The following is a 10,998-nucleotide window of genomic DNA, read 5'->3' on the forward strand; positions in this document are numbered from 1 at the left end:
GTTTATTAATATGGGTTTGTTGCAAGCAAAGAGACTAATTGCACTAAAGTGGAAAGAGACAAGGGAACCGACTATTGGACATTGGATGAAGCAAATGTTGGCGGCTTTACCACTGGAACGAATCACATATATACTGAAAGGGAAAGAGGACGTCTGTGAGATGGTCTGGACGCCATTTGTGAACTTTGTGGAGGGAAGTACAATATCTGGGGTTGAAGAAGAGTATCGTGGACAATAATACTTGTCTGAGGGAATTGACAAATGACAGCCTCTCACTGAGCGGTTATTTGATTTGATTATTATTTATTTATTTTCCTTTTTCTGTTTTTTTTGTATCTGAGAGGGTGTATGTGTTCATACAGTTTTCATTGTTTCTGTGCAATAAATAAAAAACATTGTTGGAAAAAAACAAAACATATATGTTTATACAGGTTCTTTCCATGTGGGTTGTAACACTGAGGCTTCTCCATTGAGGTCACAATAAGGAAGCCAGTTTGAAGAATGTAAGGTGGAGAAAGTACAGATATTTGTCACAAAATATAGTGAATAAAAAGTAAAACATCATCAAGAGAAAGAAATACTAATGTAAAGATATAAGTACAGCGACAAAGTACAACTTCATCCATCCGTGTGGCCTCCGCATGCTAACTGCCATACCTCAACCCGCTGATTGATAATGAAGATTATGAGAAAACGTAAATTATGGTAAATACCAATCAGCCTTTATTCCAACAGGATTATCTAAACAGGATTTCAGAGCGTGAGAGGATGAGCCTCCTTCATATAACTTGAAGCGCGTTGCTGTTGAAGGTACACGCCTCTGTAATGACTATTCACTGTAAGATATTATTCATAACAGCTGTTGAGAACCACAATCAATTAAAAGTGGAGCTTCTTGTGCTCTCCAGATATTTTTTTTTACCCAAATTGGTGTCATGTCCTTTCTGACAATAGTGAAAGATTTAAGAGTTTTAGTTATCAATGAACTGTAATACTTGAAATTCTTTTTTTTTTTAGGATCGCAGGATATAGTGAATTGCTTTTTTTTTGTGTTGACAAGTGTTGCTTTATAAAAGTCTCACATTTGGTTCAGATGAGGAGAATCTCACTCCACTAAACCATCCCCCACCTGATTATCACCAACTCCCTCTTATCACCTGCTGATAATATTGTCACTTCAGAGGATGCCGTTTGCACTTTCACGGGAATTGGGCTAATTCAAGGACTGCAAATAAGCTTTTCTTGTTGCGTTTTTAATCAACTGCATTTGATTGTTTTAGCTGGATTAACTTTTACCTCCCTTTTAAATGAATTAAACTGGTAATATTGAAGTTTAACAATCTTCCAGATGCAGTAAACCACATTTGCGTGTGGCTGAGTTGGAATTCGTGCAGTGAGGAATAAAAATGTTGGGTTTTTTTAATCAGCAAAAGAGGCTTTAATCAAACCACTTATATTGGCTCACCATGGAACTATGAGGTGACGTGCAGTGATCTCTCTACATATATATATCTGTGTTGGAGCTGAGGTCATGGGGTAAAGCCACACAGAACAAGAATACCTTCAACTGTGGGGACCCCTCATCCAGTGTGTGACGAGAGAGGGCATATATATATATATATATATATATATATATATATATATATATATATATACACACACACACACACACACACACACACACACACACACACATACACATCTTTTTAACTATTTCTTTTATTAGTAACCCTCTAACCTCCCTCACACTTGTTCGTAATATAGTTATTCTACAGTTATATATACACACACACACACACACACACACACGCACACACACAAACACACACACACACACACACATATATATATACACATTATATATACATATATATATATACATACACATCTTTTTAACTATTTCTTTTATTAGTAACCCTCTAACCTCCCTCACACTTGTTCGTAATATAGTTATTCTACAGTTATATATACACACACACGCCCACACACACGCCCACACACAAACACACACACACACACACACACACATATATACATATATATATATATATACATACACACTTTTTAACTATTTCTTTTATTAGTAACCCTCTAACCTCCCTCACACTTGTTCGTAATATAGTTATTCTACAGTTATATTTATCGATTTATCTATTGATTGATTTAGTTATTTATTCGGAGAGGGGGGGTTATACAGAAAGAGGTGGAAGAAGAAGAAGAAGAATCCCCCCCCCTCGGTAAATGTATATTTATCCTCCCCAATTTCAAAAGTGAGCGTTTGCTGCCATGTGATGTAACTTTAGCTCGGGACATATTCCGTGTAGTAACTCCACGGTCGTGCTGTTTACACAATGGATGGTGGTCCTCGCTCATCAATGAGTGGGCAAAATTAGACGTGCGAGCCAGTCGAGTCGAGTAAAAATCGAATTGACGAGGAATCCGGCCAATGGAGAGTGTCGGGATGCGAGCCTTCTCACCCGATTGGACGCTCGCGCGGACCGGCCCTTATTTGCGTCGCCAATCGACGTTGGCGGACCGTTGATTGCTGAGGCTCCCGGCCAATTCGCGGGCGCGGGATTCCGTGGTGGGCGGGGCTCCGCGCCGAGGGGTGGGGTGTTCGAGGTCATTCAGTCTCTCTCCGATTCACTCTAACGGCGTGTGTCGGAGGGGGACGGGTTGTAGGAGTAAGGAGTCGCCGGGCGTTAGCGCATCACCACCGCCTCTCGAGGAAAACGAACGCCGCCGAAATCTGCGCCGCGGTCCTCGGAAGGCACGACCCTCCCCGGTGACGACTTCTGTGCAAATTGTTTCAACGCGGCGACCTGCGCCACAACGCAGCCAGCGGTTACCCGATGCTAGCGTGCTAGCATCCCCCCCGCGACCAAGCGACGGGATCGAGGTGTTGGTAGCCCCCGCTAGCCTCCCAGCTAATTACCAGCGGCTAAGCGTCGTTAGCTCGCCTCTCCTCCTCTCCTCCTCTCTTCCGCGCGCGTCGAGGCTTCGCCGACGGTGGCGGCGACTTTGCCTGTCGGGGTCGCGAGCTCCGAATCCCGCATCCAGACAAAAAAGGAGCCCGACAGCGGACCGGCTGCTGCTGCTGCTGGAGGAGGCAGCGCCTGCGTTGCAATAGTTGACACCATCACACCCATCTCCCCAACCCCTTCACCTCTGCCCCTCTCCCCTCCACCCGAAACACTGGAAATCCACAAGCGGCCGGAGAGCGGCGAGGGGCCGGCGGCGAAGCTGGGGGTGGTAACGCTTCCCGAGGCGCAGGGAGCCCTCCCGGCTGCGGACAAGCTCAGCCGTGGGGATCTACCGACAAGTATGGACGGGCTGGCCGTGGAGGTTCGCGGCTCCAACGGGGCCTTCTACAAGGTAACCTGGCCGGGAGGCGTCGCTTGTTGTCGTTCGTGGTGAAAGTTAAGTTTCTGGCTCGGCGGTTAGGTTTCGCTTCTCGGGAGCCCAGCCCGGCTAACCAGCTCTCGGCTAACGCTAGCTCGGGTCCGGTCCTGGCGAAACGGGCTTTGAAGTTCGTCTCCGTTTGGTCACTCCCGACACGACAGTTAAGTGGAAATTCACACGTCCAATCTCAATATCTGCACTTTTTTTTTTCTCCTTATTTTTTAACATTAAATACACCAGCTAGCTCAAATGCTATATTGACAGTAAACTCCACAAAGGAGCGATTTATTTTTGCCCTCATTGGATAAAGGTTATATTCTAGATCACTGCTTGGGTCTGTCAGAAATTGGGACTATTACAGAAACTCTGATCTAAACCGCAGTATATTTCTTCTCCGTGTGACCACATGGAAAAGCTGCAACTAAAAGAGATGTTTTGTCTAATATACAGTATTATCACTCAAGTCTATATATAGCCAATTCCTCTTGACTTATTCAATAATGCATTCCAGCTGACATGGATCTTCGAATTCGTCCTTTACAGGACGGTAGGAGTAAAAAGAAAAAAGACAATTTAAAAAAATTTACACACTTTAGATGAAAATCTCCCTTAAGGTTCCCCTTTAGTAGTGAATTCGTATCGAACTTCAGCCGGTTTCGCAGGCTGGCCATTGTGGGAGTGCGGCTAGCTGCAGCTAGCGCCTGGTGCTCGATGCACTTGTCATCACCATGTATGGCCTGTGTTGTTACGGTTTTCTTTTTACCCCAAAATGTCACCTTTATTTGCACGCCACGCCGCCGGAAACGGCCTGCCGCGGTCCACTAATTCCCAAAGACACTTCTCCAAACGTGTGGCTTGTTTTTTTTTTTTTGTTGTGCTCTGCGATGTGGGGAAGGAGCGTTTTTTTTGGAAGCCGAGCAGAGCTGCTAATCATGCATGATGTGATGCTACTTCAAAGCTCCCACACGCAACACACAAACACACTTGATTGTTGTTGTTTTGATTGTTTTTTTGTGTGTACACCCTCCACGTTTTAGTCACAACCCCGGACCACGGTGGTTTCATGGCTGGATCAGAGACAGTCCGGTAGAGGCTGGTTTCTGTTTCATGTCTGGACACTTTCCCCCTCGAGAATCACACAAACACATGACTATGACTGTTTGTTGCTGCTGTGTCACTGTTTTTGGTCGGCGATCGCACACATCAGGGACTATATAGGCCACAAGACACAGCCCCTAAGCTATGTCCAAGCCCGCTGGAAAGGGAAAAGTGTGTTATTGTTTTCCCCTTTGTTCTTCTTTATGATCTTGAATAAATAGTTGCGTCTCTCCTGCTACTGCATGACTCTGCTGGTCCCCCCCTGGAGCCTCCGATCTGGTCAGACGAGCACATGGCGGGACAGTGAAGATACCTATATTTACACTCCTCACGCCGCTTCACCTGTTGTTCTGGTTTCAGAGGGTGACAGTTCGCCCCGGTGTGAATGAACACTTTCCACTAAACTGCCGTTATCTCCGGCCTCTCGCCGCAGATGACACCGAGTCACAAGTTTGTGTTACCGACACTCCATGGCGTCCGCTTCGGCTTTTCTTTTCTTTTTTTTGTGCTTGATCGGAGAGTGTGTGGCAAAATCTCTAACCCCCCCCCCCTTTCCATGATTGAACTTGGTGAAGTCACCTTATTCACCTATTGGGCCTTTTATTCTTTTTATTTTTCCTACTTCCGTTTGAATTGGCATCATATTTATGGGCCCTGGTAGAGAACCACAGCACCGAACAGGCACATGTTGGCCAAGCTGATAAAAATCCAAATAAGGATTCAAAGCAGCTCCTTTTTAATTTTAATTTAATTTTTTCATGTGACCATTTTCTGTCCGGATGTTCCTTGTTCTCATCACAATTCGCAAGCCAGGCCTGGTTTGGGGACCACGTGAATCTGAGCCGAGGATGCTGTCACCTCACCACAGCGTGGCCCAACGCCTTCTCTCTGGCTCCCAGCGTTCCACCAGTCCAGGGTTTGCCCGCCCCCTTTGACCCGGTAGCGCCCGAGAGGAAGCAGGACTTACGTGTGGCAAGGACCGGCACAGGCAGCTGTCCCCCGAATGCGACTTTTGGAAATTTGGAGTACGACTCAAAACTGTTTTGTTTTGTTTTTCTCCAGTTGCTACTATTCTTCTTCAATGGAACAATAAGAGGAAAATTAAAGAGGATTGGTTAAGGAGTCTAAAAATATGTGTCTGAGACAAAAATCTCCAGCCAAATCGTGGGACCAGAGGTTTGGGAAAAAATTCACCCCCCAAAAAAACCCCACAATTCTTCCGACAACCTCTTTTGATCTGACCGCAAGAAAGGAATCGTTCCTCCTGTCTTTTGATGCCTTTCCATCGTGAATGCAACCTGCATGCTCCACTCGTCTCCGATGAGATTTAAAGTACATGGTGGACTTGCTTTGACAGCCGCGCCACCGGAAAATGTCCCAGCGCTCCCCCCATGGCTCCTCAGCACTTTATTTCTTTTAATGATTCCTCGTTGTATCATGAATAATTAACTGCCGACTGGGGGGGGGGGATGAAGTAGATTACACAGTTTCTTTTGAAGCATTTCAAGGATCGAACTGTAGACTGAATGCTAATACAATGCTACATGCTATCACCATCAACTATTGTGTTTTTTTTTTTACATAAAATCCCCCCCCAAAAAACCCCAACATGCTTGTGACTGACGATGCCGACTGTCCCATTTATGGTCGCGTCACAGTGCGAACTAGGCCACGCCCACCGGGTCCCTCGCGTTTCTGGCACGGGGTGAGAGATTTGTGGATTTGTGGCTCTCTTTCGCAGTAGCTACGGCGTTGGGCTTTCTCGTATAGGTCAGACGTCCTCCTCCCCGCCTTTTGTACGTGCGTCCACGCGCATCCGCGGCTCACGCTTTTTCTTTTTTTTTAATCGTCTGTGTTGTCGGCGCGAGGCCTCCGGGCCTGCGTCTGCCGTCGGGACGAAGTCCTCGCCACTTCGTCCAGCACACGATTCACAGCCAGAGAATTGTGTGAGCTATGTGATGTCTCGGGCTTCCAAAAATCCTTGTTTTTTGTTGGATTTTTTTTTTTTTTAAGAGTCACAGTATTGCTTCATGTGTTGTTTACGCTCCCTGTCCCCCATCCGCCCTCCTGTCTTTCTGCCCGCCAATAAAACCCGTGTCCCTCTTTGTTTTGCAGGGTTATATCAAAGACGTCCACGAAGACTCGCTCACAATTGTATTTGAAAACAAGTAAGTCCCCCCCCCCCTCCCTCTCTGGCGTGGCGGCTCCTTACATGGGAGGAATGACGCTCGAACTGCAGTAACGGCTTTTAAAATTGTCCTCTTCAGCACCTGTGCCCGGCATGCAGCTGTCCACACATGTCTCCCAACAAGTTTTTTTTTTTTTTTTTCCTCCCACCTCTTCGCCCTGCCATGCTTTCCTATAGCCACACCTTCTGTCGTCCGCTCCCCCCAACCCCCCCTCCCCATGGGTCCCTCTTTATCTGCTCGGCTCCAAGTGTAGATCAGGGTCCACCTAAAAATAGTGATCCAAGGTATGCGGGGCAGGACGGGGGGGGGGCGGCACTGTGGCCAGTGTCATGTTTGGGATGGTTCCTTCTCCTTTTACTTTCTCCGAGCACATGGTGGGAGGAAAGGGTGAATGAGTCACGCCCGTGTAGTAAACCATTCATTTGGATTTCAAAAGTAGAAATGAATATATGAGAAGTTTCTTTAGATAGATTAGATATGAATGGGGAAAAAATAAAAGATCCTCAAAAAGTTTTGATGGTATACAAACTGGAAGTGCACAATGAGTCTGTTTGCTCACGAACGGGGCGTTTCTTCACCATTCAGCCTTTTTCACTCGGCCAATATGCAGGGATTTTTTTTTCTTCTCTGATGCACCAGCATCGCAGTCTGACAGGGGCGATAAAGAGCTCCAAGGCGGTATTTAATTTGGCATACCTGTGCTTGTTGATAAGCTGACAAGTGTGTGATTTTTTTTATTTTTTTCCCTCTCCCTCTCCCTCTCTCTCTCTCTCTCTCTCTCTCTCTCTCTCTCTCTCTCTCTCTCTCTCTGTCCCTCTCTCTGTCCCGTCTCGCCACAGCTGGCAGCCAGAAAGACAGTTGCCCTTCAGCGATGTGCGGTTGCCTCCACCAGCAGATTACAACAAGGATATCGGTGAAGGAGAGGAGGTGGAGGTGAGGCCTGACACTCTGTTACCGGGACTCTGCTTTGGTTCCACTTCATTTAATTAACCAATTATTACGATACCCTCTGCCGCCCGATGGTCACCAGTCATGAATCAGAAGGGGCTGTGAACAAATATCAACAGTGTAAAATGTTAGCGTGTGCCGTGGAATCTATTCACAAATTCTGTTGAGTATACACAAGTTTCTATTAGATCCAGGAGAAAAATCATATCTTGGCATCACCCAAGCCACTTTATTTCCCCAGTGGGACCCCCCCCCCCCCTCTATAGCCTCCACAGTGAATCTTAAACGTCTCAGGCGTAAGCTGTGGAAGCCGCCTGGACAGCTGTGCAGCACTATTTGAACGGGTCTCAACAGTATCAAATGATGGAAGTGGGATCAGCACCTTTTATTTATCATAAAGTCTGAACTGTGCTGCGACGCCGATCCAGATCAACTGTAAAAAGTCCTCATGAGACCCTTTTTTATTCAGGGGATTTCCTGGACGATCCAGCTCTCGGCTTGACTTTGATTCACACAGTCAGAATCGGTGGAACGCGCTATCGCTTTCACCGCCACGCTTTTACTCGGTAAAAGTGAAGCGGTTGTAACGACGACGTGTCTCCTTCCAGGTTTACTCCAGGGCCAACGAGCAGGAGCCATGTGGCTGGTGGCTGGCGCGGGTCAGGATGATGAAGGGCGAGGTGAGTGGTTGCCATGAAACGCCGATCTGTCGGGATACGAACGAAATGACTCGACGGAGGAGCAACAAAACCTGAATGTGTTTCCTCGTGGTCGGGAAAGGTGCACGGGGCCCCTGGAGAGTTTTAAAACCCCGTTTGTAATTTCCTGTTGTGGGCTTGAGGCGTTTTGAAAGTGGCAATGAACATAATTCTGTTGGAAAAACTGCTTTTTTTTAAACCATGTCATTTAAAAAAAACAACAATCCAGTCTAATTTTCCATATCTCAAACTGGTTTGAATGCATTAAATAAAAAATAACCAAATTCAAGCACCCAGTCCCAGTGGAAAAGGACAAATGTTGAGAGGATGATAAGATCCAGCCCTGTTGGCTTCCTCTGCGAATGTGTGTTTATCAAGCGGTAATACCGTGGGGGGGGGGGTTGGCTTATCAATCATCTCCTGATTTGCTCCACTGTGTCTTGTTGCGTTGCTCGTGTCTTCTATAGCTCTTATAGTCTGCTGTGTGCGGAGCGTGTAGTCACATCAGTCCTGCTGGGTAATGAGTTGAGAGTCGCTGCGTTCTGATTGGCTCTGACATTGTGCCTTCAAATTACATTTCCCATAAGGCCCTGTGCTGCTGCTGCTTCTTCACGCTGACTCGTTGTGTCAAAATTGATTTATGCCAGACCCGGTCAAACGGGCACTGTTTGCTTTTTGTGTTTTAGGTTGGGGTTTGTTTTTTTTTTTTTCTCTAATCTTCATATTATCCGACCGATTCCCGTCACCCGCGCAGGCGGCAGGTTGAATAGTGGGTCAGTGGGATGTGCGAAGGACGGCTCCACAGTGCGACTGTGCCGAGGGACTGGCTGCTGGCGTAGTGCTGTTATTTGGAGCAGCCTGATAAGAGCCTGCAGGAATGTCTCGTGTTGACTGATGGCTTTAATTCAGGCCTCTGAGCGGGCGAGCGCGCGGCGCTCGTCCGCCCGCCGCTCTCTCTCACGGTCCATCTTCTTCTCTCTGTGTCGTCTCTCTGTAGCACACATTCTTTGATTCGATCACGGGCTCCTCTAAAATAGCAGACACCAGAAAGGGAGGTTTAGTTTTATCCGCTTATTCTTCATAGTGAAGATTTTTATTATTTTTTTTTATATCAAGCCTGAGAATTAAATCATAGAAACGTCAGTAGACTGCTGATTTCAGCGTTTGAATCCAGCAGCTCACTGCCGGGTGTGTCTATGGTGGTGTTGTGTTTTTGATATTTCTGACTGACTTATTACAAACCTGTAACCTTCATCGCTCCCCTCAGTTCTACGTGATCGAGTACGCGGCGTGCGACGCCACGTACAACGAGATCGTCACGGCGGAGCGCATCAGGCCCCTTAACCCCAACAGCCCCTCCTCTCGAAACTCCTTCCACAAGGTCCCCATCCCAATCCCAGAAGACCTCCGGGACATGTGAGTCCCGCCTCAACGCAGCGCCAAACGTTCAGGCACATTTTCCACGGCGGCGACTCTCACCGTGGGTTGTTTTCTCCTCCACAGCTGCGCAAATGACAGCATCCACAAAGACTTCAGGAAAGCTATCGGAGCCAACTGCATCTTCTACAGCGCCCAGACACACGAACTCATCGTCCTGGTGAGTACGCTGAACAAACACCGGCCACTCTGAACGTGATGTGGCGGCCTCGTTATCCACCTGCAGGCTGGAGGAATAATCCACCAGAAGTATAGTCGCCCCTTACAAAGGGGAGAGATCGTCGTCATACACCTCTGCAGGAGGACAGATACATGTGGACAGATATTTTTGTTTATTTTGATTTATTATACCTGCATGACTTGTCCCTTGTAAATAACCTTGAAACTATTAGTCCAAAAATGCGTTTAGAATATAGGAGGCGTAAGGAAATATTGGCCGTTTGGACCTTCAGACGTCTGAATCTCCAGCTTGTTTTGAAATCTTAAAGCTCCTTTATAATGCAGCCGATTAACAAACGGCACAGACGACAAGGAGGTTTTCTTTGGGAGTGTCTTGAGGGACCTTTTTTGTTGAACTGTCAGCTTTTGTTTTACTACTGAAGTGTGCCGTGTCATCACGGTGAGATATAAATGGCCCCTCGTAAGGCTTTGGGGAGACTTGAGTGTGGATGCATCTGGTTTACAATTGAAAAACATCAGTGTGACTGAAAAAAAATCACTGAACAAGTGTTGTAAATTCTCATCAAACGGCCGGTGTCGTTGTAAAAGACTCCAAAAGCCATTATGCCGTCGGCAGGTTCCACTTTGAAACCCCGGCATTAACGTTCACCTGCAGGCCAGAGGAAAGTGAGCGAGGGTTTGAGAAGTGCAGCAGGAGAAAAGGCTTCACTTCACTTTGAGACCTCTTGTGTCTTGATTCCACGAACCTCGGTGCCGTCTTGTCTTCACAGTCTACAAACGACACCACAGTAAAGCGTGCGACTCTTCTGAGCGACATGCACTTCCGCAGCATCCGTACCAAGCTAATGCTAATGTCCCGCAACGAAGAAGCCACCAAACACCTGGAGGTAAGACCCTCCCTCCCCCTCCCCCTCCCCCACCGGACTGTTGGTCTACAGTAAACACCAACCACGTGCGCCCCCCCCACAGACGAGTAAGCAGTTGGCGTCGCCTACCAGGAGGAAGTGCGGGTCAGGGAGGACCTGATGGGCCTCGCCATCGGCTCT

General features: G+C 47.1%; 1 protein-coding gene across 1 annotated transcript in view; it reads left to right on the forward strand.

Moving 5' to 3' along the window:
* Positions 1-2,661: 2,661 nt before the first annotated feature.
* Positions 2,662-10,998, forward strand: part of LOC308147256 (RNA-binding protein FXR2-like) — a gene marked incomplete at its 3' end in the record, with an annotated part of 9,145 nt that continues 808 nt past the window's right edge. The window contains 9 exon segments of the mRNA XM_080519362.1: positions 2,662-3,375; positions 6,616-6,668; positions 7,529-7,622; positions 8,246-8,317; positions 9,603-9,751; positions 9,839-9,932; positions 10,723-10,839; positions 10,922-10,937; positions 10,940-10,993. Of these exon segments, the coding sequence (XP_080375488.1) occupies positions 3,325-3,375; positions 6,616-6,668; positions 7,529-7,622; positions 8,246-8,317; positions 9,603-9,751; positions 9,839-9,932; positions 10,723-10,839; positions 10,922-10,937; positions 10,940-10,993 (700 nt within the window). The 5' untranslated portion in view covers positions 2,662-3,324.

Source organism: Blennius ocellaris, assembly GCF_963422515.1.
Source record: "Blennius ocellaris genome assembly, chromosome: 23".
In the NCBI taxonomy this organism is placed as follows: domain Eukaryota; kingdom Metazoa; phylum Chordata; class Actinopteri; order Blenniiformes; family Blenniidae; genus Blennius; species Blennius ocellaris.